Here is a 22,353-nt window from a genome sequence, read left to right as displayed (position 1 = left end):
AGTGTGTAGAACTTTGTAATCACAAGATTTTGTTTCCAGAACAATCCTGAAGGCTGAGGAATGGAATGTGGAGGGCACAGGAAGCCCAAGTGTTGACTGTGTGATAAGAGGAGGACCCCCCAACACCAGCTAACGACCCCCTAACCTGCAGCGGTCACTGTCATGCATATGTGTAGCCAATATCTCCAATCAATATCTGATAATCAACCTGTAGATTTTGCGCTGTGAGATCCGGATGGGTCACCCTGGTCGGTAATATAACACATGACAATTAGGTTCAGTCTCAGGGAAGCTGGGGCAGCGGGGGGGCGGTTGTTCCTTTGTCATCTTCTTTCCCAGACGCACTCCCATTGTATTTCCTATAGTCGGAGCCTGTGCTGAGTGTTCTGCTCCGGCGCTTCCTGTGCTTCGCTCCTCTGTTACGCCTTTTCCTCTTTCCATGTCCAAATCCCAGAAATCGGTGGAAGTCAGAGGTGGGAGAACGTGAGAAAGTCGCAGGAGCAGCGCCCGGGGCACAGCTCATCAATATTCCTCTGGTACAATTTTGGATTTGTCTTAGGAGCTGACGATCTATGGCGGACGGGGCAGTCATGTGAGCGGCGATCCCGGGCTGGATACATTGTAACGACCAGTCGGATATTGGCTTGGTCTTGGGATCTCACAAGGGTCGGTCACTGGATTCCGGGATTCGGATGGAATTTCTGGGCTGATATTTTTGGAATAATTTTGTGGATCTGTTTTGGCTTCTTCAGTCCAGGGGGACACAATGTGGATGCGGCAGTGACCCCTGGACACGTGGAACGCACCCCCACATTCTCGCCTCTGGATCGGATTAAGGACAATGCTCAGGCTGATCCCTTCTCTCATTCTTCTAATCGGAATTTTACTTTTCCAGGAAATAGGTAAAAACTTTGAGAAATGTCTTTAAATTTTCATTAATTTCAAGATTTCTGCTTGCTGTCAGTGATTGCCCATACATGATGATCCAATCATGCTCTCAATCAATCTATACAATCCCCCAAAAACCATAAACACCTATAAACCCATAAACAAACAAGTCAGTCTCCTCACTTTATCTACACTAACACATTGAAACAAACCCTCAGCTGTGTAAGCAGGACTATGTTACAGATTATATAAACAGTACATGTGAGGTCAAACAACATTTCTACTTACTGTTGGCAAGCAGAAACCTTGAAAATAATAACTTCTGCTTGCTGTCGAAACTTATTGAAACTTGTGATTTGTATGTAAGATGATACATAGAACAGTTAATTAGATAGACAGTGTTTCCAGTCACTGACAGCAAGCAGAGGTATTGAATATGGCATAATAAAAATATTCCACAATTTTTTAAAACTTCATAATTGAATCTGTCGCTAAATCTTCTTCTTGCTGTCAGTGAATGGAAACTTACAATAATAGACAGGTGTAACCCAAAAGTAGTTTGGAGATGTACTTTTTGTACAGCAAGATCTCTGCTTGATGTGAGAGAAAAGAAGAATTTTGAAATCTTATGCTGGCCAGAATATTATCACACAGCTGCGACTTTGTTACAGTGTAGCAGCAGGAACAATACATGGTGAGCCAAACACAAATCTATTTCCTGTCCTGCACTTCAGCTGCCACCTGTGTAGAAACAAAGTAACAACCCCCCAGCTGTGTGAGTATATGATGGATAGTAAATACTCATTATTATATTTCATCACTTACAGAGATCTGGAAAACAGACAAAGAAAGATCCTGAAGATTTTATACAATGCACTTTACAGTGCAAGGGAACCTGGGGACACATTATCAACCACTACAGGGCAGGGAGGAGCCAACTATAATATTCTATAATAATAGGAAGACTAAGAATGTGAACTGATTTTACATCCACCAGCAGAATAGTGAGTGCAGCTCTGGAGTATAATACAGGATGTAACTCAGGATCAGTACAGGATAAGTAATGTCATGTATGTACACAGTGACTGCACCAGCAGCAGAATAGTGAGTGCAGCTCTGGAGTATAATACAGGATGTAACTCAGGATCAGTACAGGATAAGTAATGTCATGTATGTACACAGTGACTGCACCAGCAGCAGAATAGTGAGTGCAGCTCTGGGGTATAATACAAGATGTAACTCAGGATCAGTACAGGATAAGTAATGTCATGTATGTACAGTGACTGCACCAGCAGCAGAATAGTGAGTGCAGCTCTGGAGTATAATACAGCATGTAACTCGGGATCAGTACAGGATAAGTAATGTCATGTATGTACACAGTGACTGCACCAGCAGCAGGATAGTGAGTGCAGCTCTGGGGTATAATGCAGGATATAACTCAGGATCAGTACAGGATAAGTAATGTCATTATTGTACACAGTGACTGTACCAGCAGCAGAATAGTGAGTGCAGCTCTGGGGTATAATACAGGATGTAACTCAGGATCAGTACAGGATAAGTAATGTCATGTATGTACACAGTGACTGCACCAGCAGCAGAATAGTGAGTGCAGCTCTGGAGTATAATGCAGGATATAACTCAGGATCAGTACAGGATAAGTAATGTCATGTATGTACAGTGACTGCACCAGCAGCAGAATAGTGAGTGCAGCTCTGGAGTATAATACAGGATGTAACTCAGGATCAGTACAGGATAAGTAATGTCATTATTGTAAGCAGTGACTGCACCAGCAGCAGAATAGTGAGTGCAGCTCTGGAGTATAATACTGGATGTAACTCAGGATCAGTACAGGATAAGTAATGTCATTATTGTACACAGTGACTGTACCAGCAGCAGAATAGTAAGTGCAGCTCTGGGGTATAATAGAGGATGTAACTCGGGGTCAGTACAGGATAAGTAATGTCATGTATGTACACAGTGACTACACCAGCAGCAGAATAGTGAGTGCAGCTCTGGAGTATAATACAGGATGTAACTCGGGGTCAGTACAGGATAAGTAATGTCATGTATGTACACAGTGACTACACCAGCAGCAGAATAGTGAGTGCAGCTCTGGAGTATAATACAGGATGTAACTCGGGGTCAGTACAGGATAAGTAATGTCATGTATGTACACAGTGACTGCACCAGCAGCAGAATAGTGAGTGCAGCTCTGGAGTATAATACAGGATGTAACTCAGGATCAGTACAGGATAAGTAATGTCATGTATGTACACAGTGACTGTACCAGCAGCAGAACAGTGAGTGCAGCTCTGGAGTATAATACAGGATGTAACTCAGGATCAGTACAGGATAAGTAATGTCATGTATGTACACAGTGACTGCACCAGCAGAACAGTGAGTGCAGCTCTGGGGTATAATACAGGATGTAACTCAGGATCAGTACAGGATAAGTAATGTCATGTATGTACACAGTGACTGCACCACCAGCAGAATAGTGAGTGCAGCTTTGGAGTATAATACAGGATGTAACTCAGGATCAGTACAGGGTAAGTAATGTCATGGATGTACACAGTGACTGCACCAGCAGCAGAATAGTGAGTGCAGCTCTGGAGTATAATACAGGATGTAACTCAGGATCAGTACAGGATAAGTAATGTCATGTATGTACACAGTGACTGCACCAGCAGAACAGTGAGTGCAGCTCTGGGGTATAATACAGGATGTAACTCAGGATCAGTACAGGATAAGTAATATCATGTATGTACACAGTGACTGCACCAGCAGCAGAATAGTGAGTGCAGCTCTGGTGTATAATACAGGATGTAACTCAGGATCAGTACAGGATAAGTAATGTCATGTATGTACAGAGTGACTGCACCAGCAGCAGAATAGTGAGTACAGCTCTGGAGTATAATACAGGATGTAACTCAGGATCAGTACAGGATAAGTAATGTCATGTATGTACACAGTGACTGCACCAGCAGCAGAATAGTGAGTGCAGCTCTGGTGTATAATACAGGATGTAACTCAGGATCAGTACAGGATAAGTAATGTCATGTATGTACACAGTGACTGCACCAGCAGCAGAATAGTGAGTACAGCTCTGGAGTATAATACAGGATGTAACTCAGGATCAGTACAGGATAAGTAATGTCATGTATGTACACAGTGACTGCACCAGCAGCAGAATAGTGAGTGCAGCTCTGGAGTATAATACTGGATGTAACTCGGGGTCAGTACAGGATAAGTAATGTCATGTATGTACACAGTGACTGCACCAGTAGCAGAATAGTGAGTGCAGCTCTGGAGTATAATACTGGATGTAACTCAGGATCAGTACAGGATAAGTGATGTCATGTATGTACACAGTGACTGTACCAGCAGCAGAATAGTGAGTGTAGCTCAAGACAGTCATGTTAGGTTTGTTCCTCTCTGTTACTGTGTGTCTCGCACTTGCAGTTGCTGTATTGGACGTGACGTTGGTGTCATCCACCTTTGAGCACCGGAAAGGAGATCTGTTGTTATCATGTGTCACCGGGGAGCGGGATATGAGGAGTTCGGATTTGCACATTGAGCGGGATAATAAGATTGTGCTCATCCCTCCCGGTCGGACGTTCAAGACCAAATCATCGGGGAAGGAGGTGCAGGCCAGCGGATTCGCCACTCAGGAGCTGGTTGGGGTCTTCTTCTGCACAGCGAAAGGCCCAATCGAGCAGACGAAAATCCTGTATCCATATAACAGTCCAGCAGGTGAGTGAGAGGAGGGGGCAGGGGGCGGGGCTTGTATATCTACAATATAATATATAATTCCATTATACATTTCCCTCTTGATATTAATGGAGTTAAAGGGATTGTCCGAAGATTTAAGGATGAAGTGTAATTTACGTGATTGGTTGTAACCTGTCTACTGCCCCCCACCTATCATGAGATTGGGGGTTCCCATCCCTGAGGGGCCCCTCTAATGTTTTGGATCAGCTCTTGCAGTGTCACAGGCAGGGGATGGAGTGACAGGGCACAGGTGACACCTGCTGGGGGTCCCCTCTGTCCTTGGTTTTACAGGTCCCACCCTCAGTAATTGGGGAATAACATTAAATCTTTTGAAAACCCCGTTAAAACGAAACACCAAAGTTTAATAGAGGGGATGGAGCTAAACTATCAGAATTATCGGCAGAATTATGATCTCAGCTCCAGAAGTTAATGTCAGATCTGAATGATAAGTAAAAGTATCCGGACAATGGGGGTCATTTACTAAGGGCCCGAATCACGTTTTTCCGGCGGGTTATCCGAATATTTCCGATTTGCGCCGATTTTCCCTGAATTGCCCTTGGATTTTGGCGCACGCGATCAGATTGTGGCGTGCACACGTGACGGAAATGGGGGGCGTGGCCACAAGAAAACCCTACAGATTCGGAAAAACCGCCGCATTTAAAAAAAAAAAGCTTGACACGCACTTACCTGCTCCCAGCATAGGAAGGTGAACTTCAGGGAACTCCGGCGAACTTCAGCGCAGCAGCGACACCTGGTGGACATCGGGCGCACTACCTTAGTGAATCGCCGGAAGACCCGAATCCTACACAGCTGACTAGTAGACTTTCTGTTCCATTACAGCAGTTTTCTGCTTGCTGTAAGTGAATGGGACCTATATGAAATCCTGACACTTGGCATGGAATCCAGCATAATGTTACAATGTATCGGTGCAGGTTATATGTATCCAGGACGGTCTAGACTGCATACGTTTGTAACATAGAAGTGGTCGCCTCCGATGTGATTGTGGAGGGCGATCAGGGAAGCTTTGCCTCTTGTGGTCCTCCGGAGCTGGAATCCTGCAGCCCCTGATTGGGTTTCCTTCCTCTTCCTTGGACGGTAGCGCTGATCTTATCGCTGCTCTGATAAAGGCGGTAAATAACTGCGGAGTTCCCACGGAGAAAAGTATAAGTGGAGAGCAAATCATTTACGAGGAAGCGACTTTCACTAAAATCCTCTGATAATCGGTAAAAGCAGGAAAGAGAAAGAATGTGAGATAAGAGGAGGAGACGTCTGGAGCTGGAGATTGTGCTCAGATTCTCCAGATATTATACTGCTGCTGATTAAATTCAGCTGTTACATTGAGGCAAACACCTGTATGAAGGGTCGGCTCCAGGTATCAGTAGGCCTCTGGGCGACAGAACCTCAGTGAACTCTTTGCATTGGCCCCTGTGGCGGCATTAAAAATACAGAAACTAAAACAGTCTCCTGTTCAATAAAATATTCCCTAGTTTATCATCCCAAACAGCCCCTCATGGTAATTTTATATACAGCCCCCTAACCCCTTAATGATTCACTAGTTACTGCCTTATGTGGGCCCCCCAGCAGCTCTGGGCCCAGTCGCTTGCCCGGCATTATAAAAAGATAAGACATATCACACTGACAAATAGAGTCAGGCACATAATAACCTGGAGGAACATAGAGCTCCCCCTAGTGGTGGTGTATAATCTGTATGTAGTGATCTCCCCCTAGTGGTGATGTATAATCTGTATGTAGTGAGCTCCCCCTAGTGGTGATGTATAATCTGTATGTAGTGATCTCCCCCTAGTGGTGATGTATAATCTGTATGTAGTAAGCTCCCCCTAGTGGTGGTGTATAATCTGTATGTAGTGATCTCCCCCTAGTGGTGATGTATAATCTGTATGAAGTGAGCTCCTCCTAGTGGTGGCTGTATAATCTGTATGTAGTGATCTCCTCCTAGTGGTGGTGTATAATCTGTATGTAGTGATCCCCCCCTAGTGGTGGTGTATAATCTGTATGTAGTGATCTCCCCCAAGTGGTGATGAATAATCTGTGTGTAGGGATCTCCCCCTAGTGGTGGTGTATAATGTGTATGTAGTGATCTCCCCCTAGTGGTGGTGTATAATGTGTATGTAGTGATCTCCTCCTAGTGGTGGCTGTATAATCTGTATGTAGGTAGCTCCCCCTAGTGGTGGTGTATAATCTGTATGTAGTGAGCTCCCCCTAGTGGTGGTGTATAATCTGTATGTAGTGATCTCCCCCTAGTGGTGGTGTATAACCTGTATGTAGTGATCTCCTCCTAGTGGTGACTGTATATTCTGTATGTAGTGAGCTCCCCCTAGTGGAGGTGTATAATCTGTATGTAGTGAGCTCCTCCTAGTGGTGTTGTATAATCTGTATGTAGTGAGCTCCCCCTAGTGGTGGTGTATAATCTGTATGTAGTGAGCTCCCCCTAGTGGTGGTGTATATTCTGTATGTAGTGAGCTCCCCCTAGTGGTGGTGTATAATGTGTATGCAGTGATATTCTCCAAGTGGTGGTGTATAACCTGTATGTAGTGATCTCCCCCTAGTGGCGGCTTTATAATCTGTATGTTGCGAGCTCCCCCTAGTGGTGATGTATAATCTGTATGTAGTGATCTTCCTCTAGTGGAGGTGTATAATCTGTATGTAGTGAGCTCCCCCTAGTGGTGGTGTATAATCTGTATGTAGTGAGCTCCTCCTAGTGGTGGTGTATAATCTGTATGTAGTGAACTCCCCCTAGTGGTGGTGTATAATCTGTATGTAGTGAGCTCCCACTAGTGGCGGTGTATAATCTGTATGTAGTGAGCTCCCACTAGTGGCGGTGTATAATCTGTATGCAGTGAGCTCCCCCTAGTGGTGGTGTATAATCTGTATGTAATGATCTCCCCCTAGTGGTGGTGTATAATCGGTATGTAGTGACCACCCCCTAGTGGTGGTGTATAATCTGTGTGTAGTGTGCTCCACCTGGTGGTGGTTGTATAATCTGTATGTAGTGATCTCCCCCTAGTGGTGGTGTATAATCTGTATGTAGTGATCTCCCCCTTGTGTTGGTGTATAATCTGTATGTAGTGAGCTCCCACTAGTGGTGTCTGTATAATCTGTATGTAATGATCTCCCCCTAGTGGTGGTGTATAATCGGTATGTAGTGAGCACCACCTGGTGGTGGCTGTATAATCTGTATGTAGTGATCTCCCCCGAGTGGTGATGAATTATCTGTGTGTAGTGTGCTCCACCTGGTGGTGGTTGTATAATCTGTATGTAGTGATCTCCCCCTAGTGGTGGTTGTATAATCTGTATGTAGTGATCTCCCCCAAGTGGTGATGAATAATCTGTGTGTAGTGTGCTCCACCTGGTGGTGGTTGTATAATCTGTATGTAGTGGTCTCCCCCTAGTGGTGGTGTATAATCTGTATGTAGTGATCTCCCCCTTGTGTTGGTGTATAATCTGTATGTAGTGAGCTCCCACTAGTGGTGTCTGTATAATCTGTATGTAGTGAGCTCGTCCTACTTGTGTTGTATAATCTGTATGTAGTGAGCTCCCCCTAGTGGGAACTGTTTAATCTGTATGTAGTGAGCTTGTCCTAGTTGTGGTGTATAATAAGTATGTAGTGAGCTTGTCCTAGTTGTGGTGTATAATCTGTATGTAGTGAGCTTGTCCTAGTGGGAACTGCATAATCTGTATGTAGTGAGCTCCCCCTAGTGGTGGTGTATAATTTGTATGTAGTGATCTCCCCCTAGTGGTGGTGTATATTCTGTATGTAGTTATCTCCCCCTACTGGTGGTGTATATAGTGAGCTCCTGCTAGTGGTGGTGTATAATCTGTATGTAGTGAGCTCCCCCTAGTGGTGGTGTATAATCTGTATGTAGTGATCTCCCCCTAGTGGTGGTGTATAATGTGTATGTAGTGATCTCCCCCTAGTGGTGGTGTATAATCTGTATTTAGTGATCTCCTCCTAGTGGTGGTGTATAATCTGTATGTAGTGATCTGCCCCTAGTGGTGGTGTATAATCTGTATGTAGTGATCTCCCCCTAGTGGTGGTGTATAATCTGTATGTAGTGATCTCCCCCTCGTGGTGACTGTATATTCTGTATGTAGTGATCTCCTCCTAGTGGTGATGTATAATCTGCATGTAGTGATCTCCCCTTAGTGGTGGTGTATAATATGCATTTAGTGAGCTCCCCCTAGTGGTGGTTGTATAATCTGTATGTAGTGATCTCCCCCTGGTGTTGGTGTATAATCTGTATGTAGTGAGCTCCCCCTAGTGGTGGTGTATAATCTGTATGTAGTGAGCTCCTCCGAGTGGTGGTGTATAATATGTATGTAGTGAGCTCCTCCTAGTGGTGGTGTATAGTATGTATGTAGTGAGCTCCTACTAGTGGTGGCTGCATAATATGTATGTAATAAACACGCCCTAGTGGTGGTGTATAATCTGTATGTAGTGATCTCCCCCTAGTGGTGGTGTATAATCTGTAAATAGTGAGCTTCCCATAGTGGTTACAGTATAATTTGTATGTAGTGAGCTCCTCCTAGTGTTGGTCTATAATCTGTATGTAGCGAGCTCTTACTAGTGGTGGCTGTATAATCTGTATGTAGCGAGCTCGTCCTACTTGTGTTGTATAATCTGTATGTAGTGAGCTCCCCCTAGTGGTGGTGTATATTCTGTATACAGTGAGCTCTTCCTAGTGGTGGCGTATAATCTGTATGTAGTGAGCTACCACTAGTGGTGGCTCTATGATCTGTATGTAGCGAGCTCGTCCTACATGTGTTGTATAATCTGTATGTAGTGAGCTCCCCCTAGTGGGAACTGTATAATATATATGTAGTGAGCTCCCCCTAGTGGTGGTGTATAATCTGTATACAGTGAGCTCTTCCTAGTGGTGGTGTATAATCTGTATACAGTGAGCTCTTCCTAGTGGTGGTGCATAATCTGTATGTAGTGAGCTCCACCTAGTGGTGGCTGTATAATCTGTATGTAGCAAGCTCGCCCTACTTGTGTTGTATAATCTGTATGTAGTGAGCTCCCCCTAGTGGTGGTGTATAATCTGTATGTAGTGATCTCCCTCTAGTGGTGGCTGTATAATCTGTCTGTAGTGAGCTTGTCCTAGTGGTGGTTGTATACTCTGTATGTAGTGAGCTCCCCCTAGTGGTGGTGTATAATCTGTATATAGTGAGCTCCCCCTAGTGGTGGTGTATAATCTGTATGTAGTGAGCTCCCCCTAGTGGTGGTGTATAATCTGTATGTACTGAGCTCCCCCTAGTGGTGGTGTATAATCTGTATATAGTGAGCTCCCCATAGTGGTGGCGTATAATCTGTATGTAGTGATCTCCCCCTAGTGGTGGTGTATAATCTGTATGTAGTGATCTCCCCCTAGTGGTGATGTATAATCTGTATGTAGTGATCTCCCCCTAGTGGTGGTGTATAATCTGTATGTAGTGAGCTCCCCCTAGTGGTGGTGTATAATCTGTATGTAGTGAGCTCCCCCTAGTGGTGGTGTATAATCTGTATGTAGTGATCTCCCCCTAGTGGTGGTGTATAATCTGTATGTAGTGACCTCTCCCTAGTGGTGGTGTATAATGTGTATGTAGTGATCTCCCCCTAGTGGTGGTGTATAATCTGTATGTAGTGATCTCCCTCTAGTGGTGGTGTATAATGTGTATGTAGTGATCTCCCCCTAGTGGTGGTGTATAATGTGTATGTAGTGATCTCCTCCTAGTGGTGGTGTATAACCTGTATGTAGTGATCTCCTCCTAGTGGTGGTGTATAACCTGTATGTAGTGAGCTCCTCCTAGTGGTGGTGTATAATCTGTATGTAGTGAGCTCCTCCTAGTGGTGGTGTATAATCTGTATGTAGTGATCTCCTCCTAGTGGTGGTGTATAATCTGTATGTAGTGATCCCCCCCTAGTGGTGGTGTATAATCTGTATGTAGTGATCTCCCCCAAGTGGTGATGAATAATCTGTGTGTAGTGATCTCCCCCTAGTGGTGGTGTATAATGTGTATGTAGTGATCTCCCCCTAGTGGTGGTGTATAATGTGTATGTAGTGATCTCCTCCTAGTGGTGGCTGTATAATCTGTATGTAGGTAGCTCCCCCTAGTGGTGGTGTATAATCTGTATGTAGTGAGCTCCCCCTAGTGGTGGTGTATAATCTGTATATAGTGATCTCCCCCTAGTGGTGGTGTATAACCTGTATGTAGTGATCTCCTCCTAGTGGTGGTGTATAATCTGTATGTAGTGATCTCCTCCTAGTGGTGACTGTATATTCTGTATGTAGTGAGCTCCCCCTAGTGGAGGTGTATAATCTGTATGTAGTGAGCTCCTCCTAGTGGTGTTGTATAATCTGTATGTAGTGAGCTCCCCCTAGTGGTGGTGTATAATCTGTATGTAGTGAGCTCCCCCTAGTGGTGGTGTATATTCTGTATGTAGTGAGCTCCCCCTAGTGGTGGTGTATAATGTGTATGCAGTGATATTCTCCAAGTGGTGGTGTATAACCTGTATGTAGTGATCTCCCCCTAGTGGCGGCTTTATAATCTGTATGTTGCGAGCTCCCCCTAGTGGTGGTGTATAATCTGTATGTAGTGATCTTCCTCTAGTGGAGGTGTATAATCTGTATGTAGTGAGCTCCCCCTAGTGGTGGTGTATAATCTGTATGTAGTGAGCTCCTCCTAGTGGTGGTGTATAATCTGTATGTAGTGAACTCCCCCTAGTGGTGGTGTATAATCTGTATGTAGTGAGCTCCCACTAGTGGCGGTGTATAATCTGTATGTAGTGAGCTCCCACTAGTGGCGGTGTATAATCTGTATGCAGTGAGCTCCCCCTAGTGGTGGTGTATAATCTGTATGTAATGATCTCCCCCTAGTGGTGGTGTATAATCGGTATGTAGTGATCACCCCCTAGTGGTGGTGTATAATCTGTGTGTAGTGTGCTCCACCTGGTGGTGGTTGTATAATCTGTATGTAGTGATCTCCCCCTAGTGGTGGTGTATAATCTGTATGTAGTGATCTCCCCCTTGTGTTGGTGTATAATCTGTATGTAGTGAGCTCCCACTAGTGGTGTCTGTATAATCTGTATGTAATGATCTCCCCCTAGTGGTGGTGTATAATCGGTATTTAGTGAGCACCACCTGGTGGTGGCTGTATAATCTGTATGTAGTGATCTCCCCCAAGTGGTGATGAATAATCTGTGTGTAGTGTGCTCCACCTGGTGGTGGTTGTATAATCTGTATGTAGTGATCTCCCCCTAGTGGTGGTTGTATAATCTGTATGTAGTGATCTCCCCCAAGTGGTGATGAATAATCTGTGTGTAGTGTGCTCCACCTGGTGGTGGTTGTATAATCTGTATGTAGTGATCTCCCCCTAGTGGTGGTGTATAATCTGTATGTAGTGATCTCCCCCTTGTGTTGGTGTATAATCTGTATGTAGTGAGCTCACACTAGTGGTGGTGTATAATCTGTATGTAGTGATCCCCCCCTAGTGGGAACTGTTTAATCTGTATGTAGTGAGCTTGTCCTAGTTGTGGTGTATAATAAGTATGTAGTGAGCTTGTCCTAGTTGTGGTGTATAATCTGTATGTAGTGAGCTTGTCCTAGTGGGAACTGCATAATCTGTATGTAGTGAGCTCCCCCTAGTGGTGGTGTATAATTTGTATGTAGTGATCTCCCCCTAGTGGTGGTGTATATTCTGTATGTAGTTATCTCCCCCTACTGGTGGTGTATATAGTGAGCTCTTGCTAGTGGTGGTGTATAATCTGTATGTAGTGAGCTCCCCCTAGTGGTGGTGTATAATCTGTATGTAGTGATCTCCCCCTAGTGGTGGTGTATAATGTGTATGTAGTGATCTCCCCCTAGTGGTGGTGTATAATCTGTATTTAGTGATCTCCTCCTAGTGGTGGTGTATAATCTGTATGTAGTGATCTGCCCCTAGTGGTGGTGTATAATCTGTATGTAGTGATCTCCCCCTAGTGGTGGTGTATAATCTGTATGTAGTGATCTCCTCCTAGTGGTGATGTATAATCTGCATGTAGTGATCTCCCCTTAGTGGTGGTGTATAATATGCATTTAGTGAGCTCCCCCTAGTGGTGGTTGTATAATCTGTATGTAGTGATCTCCCCCTGGTGTTGGTGTATAATCTGTATGTAGTGAGCTCCCCCTAGTGGTGGTGTATAATCTGTATGTAGTGAGGTCCTCCGAGTGGTGGTGTATAATATGTATGTAGTGAGCTCCTCCTAGTGGTGGTGTATAGTATGTATGTAGTGAGCTCCTACTAGTGGTGGCTGCATAATATGTATGTAATAAACACGCCCTAGTGGTGGTGTATAATCTGTATGTAGTGTGCTCCCCCTAATAGCGACTCTATAATCTGTATGTAGTAATCTCCCCCTAGTGGTGGTGTATAATCTGTATGTAGTGATCTCCCCCTAGTGATGGTGTATAATCTGTATGTAGTGAGCTCCCCCTAGTGGTGGTGTATAATCTGTATGTAGTGAGCTTCCCCTAGTGGTGGTGTATAATCTGTAAATAGTGAGCTTCCCATAGTGGTTACAGTATAATTTGTATGTAGTGAGCTCCTCCTAGTGTTGGTGTATAATCTGTATGTAGCGAGCTCTTACTAGTGGTGGCTGTATAATCTGTATGTAGCGAGCTCGTCCTACTTGTGTTGTATAATCTGTATGTAGTGAGCTCCCCCTAGTGGTGGTGTATATTCTGTATACAGTGAGCTCTTCCTAGTGGTGGTGCATAATCTGTATGTAGTGAGCTACCACTAGTGGTGGCTCTATAATCTGTATGTAGCGAGCTCGTCCTACTTGTGTTGTATAATCTGTATGTAGTGAGCTCCCCCTAGTGGGAACTGTATAATATATATGTAGTGAGCTCCCCCTAGTGGTGGTGTATAATCTGTATACAGTGAGCTCTTCCTAGTGGTGGTGTATAATCTGTATACAGTGAGCTCTTCCTAGTGGTGGTGCATAATCTGTATGTAGTGAGCTCCACCTAGTGGTGGCTGTATAATCTGTATGTAGCAAGCTCGCCCTACTTGTGTTGTATAATCTGTATGTAGTGAGCTCCCCCTAGTGGTGGTGTATAATCTGTATGTAGTGATCTCCCTCTAGTGGTGGCTGTATAATCTGTCTGTAGTGAGCTTGTCCTAGTGGTGGTTGTATACTCTGTATGTAGTGAGCTCCCCCTAGTGGTGGTGTATAATCTGTATATAGTGAGCTCCCCCTAGTGGTGGTGTATAATCTGTATGTAGTGAGCTCCCCCTAGTGGTGGTGTATAATCTGTATGTACTGAGCTCCCCCTAGTGGTGGTGTATAATCTGTATATAGTGAGCTCCCCATAGTGGTGGCGTATAATCTGTATGTAGTGATCTCCCCCTAGTGGTGATGTATAATCTGTATGTAGTGAGCTCCCCCTAGTGGTGGTGTATAATCTGTATGTACTGAGCTCCCCCTAGTGGTGGAGTATAATCTGTATATAGTGAGCTCCCCATAGTGGTGGTGTATAATCTGTATGTAGTGATCTCCCCCTAGTGGTGATGTATAATCTGTATGTAGTGATCTCCCCCTAGTGGTGGTGTATAATCTGTATGTAGTGAGCTCCCCCTAGTGGTGGTGTATAATCTGTATGTAGTGAGCTCCCCCTAGTGGTGGTGTATAATCTGTATGTAGTGATCTCCCCCTAGTGGTGGTGTATAATCTGTATGTAGTGACCTCTCCCTAGTGGTGGTGTATAATGTGTATGTAGTGATCTCCCCCTAGTGGTGGTGTATAATCTGTATGTAGTGATCTCCCTCTAGTGGTGGTGTATAATGTGTATGTAGTGATCTCCCCCTAGTGGTGGTGTATAATGTGTATGTAGTGATCTCCTCCTAGTGGTGGTGTATAACCTGTATGTAGTGATCTCCTCCTAGTGGTGGTGTATAACCTGTATGTAGTGAGCTCCTCCTAGTGGTGGTGTATAATCTGTATGTAGTGAGCTCCTCCTAGTGGTGGTGTATAATCTGTATGTAGTGAGCTCCTCCTAGTGGTGGTGTATGATCTGTATGTAGTGATCTCCCCCTAGTGGTGGTGTATAATCTGTATGTAGTGATCTCCCCCTAGTGGTGGTGTATAATGTGTATGTAGTGATCTCCTCCTAGTGGTGGTGTATAATCTGTATGTAGTCATCTCCCCCTAGTGGTGATGTATAATCGGTATGTAGTGAGCTCCCCCTAGTGGTGGTGTATAATCTGTATGTAGTGATCTCCCCCTAGTGGTGATGTATAATCTGTATGTAGTGAGCTCCCCCTAGTGGTGATGTATAATCTGTATGTAGTGATCTCCCCCTAGTGGTGGTGTATAATGTGTATGTAGTGATCTCCCCCTAGTGGTGGTGTATAATGTGTATGTAGTGATCTCTTCCTAGTGGTGGTGTATAATCTGTATGTAGTGAGCTCCCCCTAGTGGTGGTGTATAATGTGTATGTAGTGAGCTCCCCCTAGTGGTGGTGTATAATGTGTATGTAGTGATCTCCCCCTAGTGGTGCTGTATAATCTGTATGTAGTGACCTCCCCCTAGTGGTGGTGTATAATGTGTATGTAGTGATCTCCCCCTAGTGGTGGTGTATAACCTGTATGTAGTGATCTCCCCCTAGTGGTGGTGTATAATGTGTATGTAGTGATCTCCCCCTAGTGGTGGTGTATAATGTGTATGTAGTGATCTCCTCCTAGTGGTGGTGTATAATCTGTATGTAGTCATCTCCCCCTAGTGGTGATGTATAATCGGTATGTAGTGAGCTCCCCCTAGTGGTGGTGTATAATCTGTATGTAGTGATCTCCCCCTAGTGGTGATGTATAATCTGTATGTAGTGAGCTCCCCCTAGTGGTGATGTATAATCTGTATGTAGTGATCTCCCCCTAGTGGTGGTGTATAATGTGTATGTAGTGATCTCCCCCTAGTGGTGGTGTATAATGTGTATGTAGTGATCTCTTCCTAGTGGTGGTGTATAATGTGTATGTAGTGATCTCCTCCTAGTGGTGGTGTATAACCTGTATGTAGTGATCTCCTCCTAGTGGTGGTGTATAACCTGTATGTAGTGAGCTCCTCCTAGTGGTGGTGTATAATCTGTATGTAGTGAGCTCCTCCTAGTGGTGGTGTATAATCTGTATGTAGTGAGCTCCTCCTAGTGGTGGTGTATGATCTGTATGTAGTGATCTCCCCCTAGTGGTGGTGTATAATCTGTATGTAGTGATCTCCCCCTAGTGGTGGTGTATAATGTGTATGTAGTGATCTCCTCCTAGTGGTGGTGTATAATCTGTATGTAGTCATCTCCCCCTAGTGGTGATGTATAATCGGTATGTAGTGAGCTCCCCCTAGTGGTGGTGTATAATCTGTATGTAGTGATCTCCCCCTAGTGGTGATGTATAATCTGTATGTAGTGAGCTCCCCCTAGTGGTGATGTATAATCTGTATGTAGTGATCTCCCCCTAGTGGTGGTGTATAATGTGTATGTAGTGATCTCCCCCTAGTGGTGGTGTATAATGTGTATGTAGTGATCTCTTCCTAGTGGTGGTGTATAATCTGTATGTAGTGAGCTCCCCCTAGTGGTGGTGTATAATGTGTATGTAGTGAGCTCCCCCTAGTGGTGGTGTATAATGTGTATGTAGTGATCTCCCCCTAGTGGTGCTGTATAATCTGTATGTAGTGATCTCCCCCTAGTGGTGGTGTATAATGTGTATGTAGTGATCTCCCCCTAGTGGTGGTGTATAACCTGTATGTAGTGATCTCCCCCTAGTGGTGGTGTATAATGTGTATGTAGTGATCTCCCCCTAGTGGTGGTGTATAATGTGTATGTAGTGATCTCCTCCTAGTGGTGGTGTATAATCTGTATGTAGTCATCTCCCCCTAGTGGTGATGTATAATCGGTATGTAGTGAGCTCCCCTAGTGGTGGTGTATAATCTGTATGTAGTGATCTCCCCCTAGTGGTGATGTATAATCTGTATGTAGTGAGCTCCCCCTAGTGGTGATGTATAATCTGTATGTAGTGATCTCCCCCTAGTGGTGGTGTATAATGTGTATGTAGTGATCTCCCCCTAGTGGTGGTGTATAATGTGTATGTAGTGAGCTCCTCCTAGTGGTGGTGTATAATGTGTATGTAGTGAGCTCCTCCTAGTGGTGGTGTATAATGTGTATGTAGTGATCTCTTCCTAGTGGTGGTGTATAATCTGTATGTAGTGAGCTCCCCCTAGTGGTGGTGTATAATGTGTATGTAGTGAGCTCCCCCTAGTGGTGGTGTATAATGTGTATGTAGTGATCTCCCCCTAGTGGTGGTGTATAATCTGTATGTAGTGATCTCCCCCTAGTGGTGGTGTATAATGTGTATGTAGTGATCTCCCCCTAGTGGTGGTGTATAACCTGTATGTAGTGATCTCCCCCTAGTGGTGGTGTATAATGTGTATGTAGTGATCTCCCCCTAGTGGTGGTGTATAATCTGTATGTAGTGATCTCCTCCTAGTGGTGGTGTATAATGTGTATGTAGTGATCTCCCCCTAGTGGTGGTGTATAATGTGTATGTAGTGATCTCCCCCTAGTGGTGATGTATAATCTGCATGTAGTCACCACTAGGGGGAGCTTTTGATATATTAGGCAGAGACTGTATTATGTTTTATGTTATTTCAAGGGCGGTTCTTTTACTCTCGCTCTGATCTCTGGTTTGGAGACTTCCAACCTTCATCCTCGGTTCTCAGCCATACTCACTTGTGTTATGTGGAGAGGAGATCAGCAGCACAATGGGGCAGATTTACTTACCTGGTCCCCGCGCGATCCCCGAGGTGCGTTCCCCGACTCCAATGCACAGCTGACGCGATTCCCTAAGATCGCGCACCCGATATCCTGCATGTGTCACTTCCCCGCTCAGGTCCCAGGAGTTCACCCTCTTCTTCCCGATGCAAAGTTAAATCCCACGGTTTGTCTGAATCGGTCGGATAGACTGACAGGCCGCCCCTCGATTTGTTTCGCATGAAAGCCCCTGCCGGTTCGCCAAAATCCGATTGCGTTCGACCCAATCCCCAGTGCAATGCCTGAAAAGTTGGAAAACAAAATACGGCCACGGGACCCTTTGTAAATGAGCCCCAATGTGTCAGCGTCACTGGTTTTCTCTGGGGACAATAGTCTGATCCTTGTCTTTGTGTCAGTGATAAATCTCTTGTGTTTTGTGTTTCACCTTCAGCTGATCTGGTTCCAGTGAAAGTGACAGTAACCGTCAGTGTGAATGAAGACGTACAACTGCAGGCCAGAGCGGTCAAGATCAGGCACGAGGACATCCTGTGGAAGTACAATGGTGGGTAACGCGAGTCCTGAGCCGGTGTCATTGTATAAGCTGCTCTGTGATTGGCAGAATCATTTTTCCAATACCGCCTTAGACCACCAGGGGGTGTTATAATTAGTTTATTTTTACTCCAGACCACCAGGGGGAATGCAATGAACATGTCACTACGTCAGACCACCAGGGATGCTATGAACATGTCACTTCCCCAGACCACCAGGGATGGTGTTAAGGACATGTCACTACCCCCAGACCACCAGGGATGATGCTATGAACATGTCACTACCCCCAGACCACCAGGGATGGTGTTATGAACATGTCACTACCCCCAGACCATCAGGGATAATGCTATGAACATGTCACTACCCCAGACCACTAGGGATGATGTTATGAACATGTCACTACCCCAGACCACTAGGGATGATGTTTTGAACATGTCACTACCCCAGGCCACTAGGGATGATGTTATGAACATGTCACTACCCCCAGACCACCAGGGATGGTGTTAGGAACATGTCACTACACCAGACCACCAGGGGGGATGCTATGAACATGTCACTACCCCAGACCACCAGGGATGATGCTATGAACATGTCACTACCCCAGACCACCAGGGATGATGCTATGAACATGTCACTAACACAGACCACCGGGGATGATGTTAGGAACATGTCACTACCCCAGACCACTAGGGATGATGTTATGAACATGTCACTACCCCCAGAGCACCAGGGATGGTGTTATAAACATGTCACTACCCCAGACCACTGGGGATGATGCTATGAACATGTCACTACCCAAGACCACCAGGGGGGATGCTATGAACATGTTACTACCCCAGACCACCAGGGGGGATGCTATGAACATGTCACTTCCCTAGACCTCCAGGGGTGATGCTATGAACATGTTACTACCCCAGACCACCAGGGGTAATGCTATGAACATGTTTCTACCCCCAGACCACCAGGGGTCAGGAGACCAGATTCATAGATTCATTGATGGGTTTTCTTCGACATTAACCCTTTCCTTCCAGGGACCTTCTTGAGGACGACCTATAAGAACGATGTGAGTGGTGGGATCGCGCAGCTCACCTTCACTTCGGTCCAGTACAGTCAGGCTGGAATCTACAGCGCCGGCTTCATGGGGACCATTCCCCTGGTCAACGCCTTCTTCAGACTCATTGTAAGAGGTGAGGACCCTGCGCCTCTCCGTTACCCCCCAGAGTTGTAGGATTTCCGGTGTAATGGTCCCGTGTCGTCTTCTGCAGGGTGTCCGGCCAATAAGTGGGGTCCATCGTGTCAGAAGGATTGTCTGGACTGTCTGAACGGCGGCGTGTGCCATGACAGTAGCGGAGAATGCATCTGCGCCCCCGGGTTCATGGGGACCCTCTGCGAGAAGGGTGAGTGCACCACAGGGACATCTATAGGAGAAACCACAGAATCTTATCCCAACCCACAGGAATTTATTGGATTCCCCTGGAATGTCTCACTTTGGGTCTGAAGGTTTCTCAGGGACTCGGTTCATCTCCATCCATGTTGTTTCTGGTCATTGGGGTCTTCTGCCGGCCTCAGGGGATCACAGGATCAGGAACATGGAGTCCTGGATCTCCAGAACTTCTGTGGCTGATGGTTTCCCTGCTATGGTCAGTGTCCACCATCTAATGACCCCCCTTTGTCTCCTGCAGCTTGTAGAGAGGGAAACTTTGGAAGAAACTGTCAGGAGACGTGTAAGAGGGAACATGGCTGCCGGGGCCTCACCTTCTGTCTGCCGGACCCCTATGGATGTTCTTGTGGCAGTGGCTGGAGCGGAACACAATGTCAAACAGGTACCAGGTCCAGCAAGGAGAACCGGCACCTTGTGTCGTCTGGGCTTAGGGTCTGAGTATCCCAAAACATCAATGGTCCAGCAAGGGCCAACTCATGGCTCCCTCCCTGCTGCGCTCCCTGCCGTGCTTCCTCCCTCCCTGCTGCGCTCCCTGTCGTGCTCCTCCCTCCCTACCATGCTCCCTGCAGCGCTCCCTCCCTCCCTGCAGCGCTCCCTGCCGTGCTCTCTCCCTCCCTGCCGCGCTCCCTCCTTTCCCTGCCGTGCTCCCTCCCTCCCTGCAGCGCTCCCTCCCTGTCGCACTCCCTCCCTCCCTGTCGCGCTCCCTCCCTTTCCTGCCGCGCTCCCTCCCTTCCCTGCCGTGTGTCAGTCTTCACTGCACTTGTAGCTTTCTATTCACCATTCATTGTCTCTGCCCCATTACTTGTTATGGCAAAGCATCATGGACTGATGAGCATTTCCCACATACCTGCCGAGACATGCACCGCATCTGATTGATAATCTGGTTGTGATCTCTTTCTGCCCTGGGGACATGTTGGCATCGCCCTCGGTTGGCATGGCCCTGGCATCTTACACCTGTCATACTCACATCCCGCTTCCTGCACCTTCCCCTCTTACAGAATGTCCTGCGGGAACGTACGGAGCAAACTGTGCCCTGAAGTGCGAGTGCAAAAACGGAGGGTCCTGTAACCGCTTCAGCGGCTGCGTGTGCCCCAACGGATGGCACGGACAGCAGTGCGAGAAGTCAGGTGAGGACATACACCCTGCAGGGCACAGGTCACAGCAGCACAGAGCACTTCAGAAAGAAATTGTGCTCATCTTCTGTACATTGGAATAAGCAGGGTCTGCAGCAGCACAGAGTATTTAAGGAAAGGGTTGCTCTTATTTTATACACATATTGAGAGTAACTTAGTATAAGGTGTAAGGTCCACAGCAGCACAGAGTATGTCAGGAGAGGAGGCGTCCTGATCATTAGAGATACAGAGACTAAGGAGCAGGGTCCTCCCAGCAGCGCAGAGTATTTGAGGAGGAGACCATACTTACAGACTAAGAGCTGAAGCAGCACAGATTATTGGTAGGGTCACAGATTGAGAGATAAATCAGCAGCAGCACAGAGTATGTCAGGATGCTGATCGTTTGGGAGGTTGCAGACACAGAGATGTCCACAGCAGCACAGAGTATTTCAGGAGGAGAATGAGAGTCTAATGGCGCAGTGTTCCCAGCAGCACAGAGGATGTCAGGATGTGACTGTACTGATCGGAATGAGAATTGTGCATAATGAAGGGGCATAGGATGGGAGTTGTAGTAGTGGTGGTGGAATGGTCTCCTCTAGTAGTGGGTGCGAGGTGTGGACACTTCTGCCTATAACAAGCGCATACGAGAACCACAATGGTCGGCCCAAGGCCCAGATAACCAAAGTGCTGAAAGGTTTCCTAATGTTCTTAGGGCCCTCGATGGGTCCACTGTCAGGGTGTGGGTCAGTACAGGGTCACGAGGAGCTTGTGATGATTCTCCCTGTGCTGGATAATCTTGGGAGTTTGGTCATTAGATGGAGGCATAAACCCACCAATGCAGGTAAAGTCCACACCCTCTATACCCAAAATAGGCACCCAGGAAGAGCCCCCCACCCAGGAAGAGTCCCCCACAGTAGCTGGAGCGCGGTACAAGCAGAAGATATCAGGATATGCAGGACTGAGCTGATATTGTAAATGAGTTACATAGTAAAATGAATAGGGTCCCAAGCAGAGAGAAGTACATGGTGGATCTTTGGGAGGTCACAGGCACCACAGCAGCACAGAGGAATAACACCGGAACTTACAAGGGCTGTTCTCTTCCTCCTCCTCACAGATCATCTTCCTCAGATCATTGATCTTCCGACTCAGGTGGAGTTTAATCTGGATTCCCCGGCGATCCTGAGCTGCGCTGCATCGGGGAAGCCTCAGCCGGTGCGGGAGAGCATTGTGCTGCGCCGCCCGGATGGCTCGGTGCTCGGGGTAGGTCCTGGGGTGGATGGGGGCCCATTCTCTTTAATCTGCCTGTAATTACTGCAATGGCCTGTGGGTGGCACCAATGTGTGAGGTATAGACTCTGTATAGATGGCTCTCTAATCTATTAGCCCTGGTCATGCTGAGACCTGTAGTCCCACACCTTGCAGATCACTGACGGATGGTCACGTTGTCACTGACCCCTCTCTGTCTTCCCCCCATCAGGCGAGTCAGGCGGTGCTGGACTCAGAACGCAGTACGTGTAAATTTAACATCCCTGCGCTGACGCTGTACGACAACGGCTTCTGGGAATGTCGCGTCTCCACCAGCGGGGGGCAGGACAGTCGCAAGTTCCAAGTGCTGGTCAGAGGTAACGACTCTAATTCTGGATCTGCAACAATGTATCAGTGAAGGTAAAAGCTGTCGGACTGGGATGTCCACATTGCAGCGTGCCATAAAGTGCAGCAGCTCACTCACGTCACATCTAGTGGTCACGGCTGGTACTGCAAATTGCAGAATTTTTTGTGTTTGGTGGGACTGACAGATACCTGTGTATTAACCCCCTCCCACT

The 22,353-nt window shown here is 46.4% G+C and overlaps 1 protein-coding gene across 1 annotated transcript in view; it reads left to right on the top strand.

Moving 5' to 3' along the window:
• The first annotated feature begins 384 nt into the window (after positions 1 to 384).
• Positions 385 to 22,353, top strand: part of TIE1 (tyrosine kinase with immunoglobulin like and EGF like domains 1) — a 30,856-nt gene continuing 8,887 nt past the window's right edge. The window contains exons 1-9 of the mRNA XM_072127023.1: positions 385 to 902; positions 4,351 to 4,641; positions 17,881 to 17,991; positions 19,010 to 19,165; positions 19,244 to 19,375; positions 19,661 to 19,801; positions 20,418 to 20,546; positions 21,646 to 21,791; positions 22,008 to 22,152. Coding sequence (XP_071983124.1) covers positions 842 to 902; positions 4,351 to 4,641; positions 17,881 to 17,991; positions 19,010 to 19,165; positions 19,244 to 19,375; positions 19,661 to 19,801; positions 20,418 to 20,546; positions 21,646 to 21,791; positions 22,008 to 22,152 — 1,312 coding nt within the window. The 5' untranslated portion in view covers positions 385 to 841. The remainder of the gene's footprint in view (positions 903 to 4,350; positions 4,642 to 17,880; positions 17,992 to 19,009; positions 19,166 to 19,243; positions 19,376 to 19,660; positions 19,802 to 20,417; positions 20,547 to 21,645; positions 21,792 to 22,007; positions 22,153 to 22,353) is intronic.

The sequence above is a fragment of the Engystomops pustulosus genome, chromosome 10 (assembly GCF_040894005.1).
Source record: "Engystomops pustulosus chromosome 10, aEngPut4.maternal, whole genome shotgun sequence".
NCBI lineage: Eukaryota > Metazoa > Chordata > Amphibia > Anura > Leptodactylidae > Engystomops > Engystomops pustulosus.
Note: the sequence above shows the minus strand (reverse complement) of the source record. Positions and strands in the feature narration are given on the sequence as shown.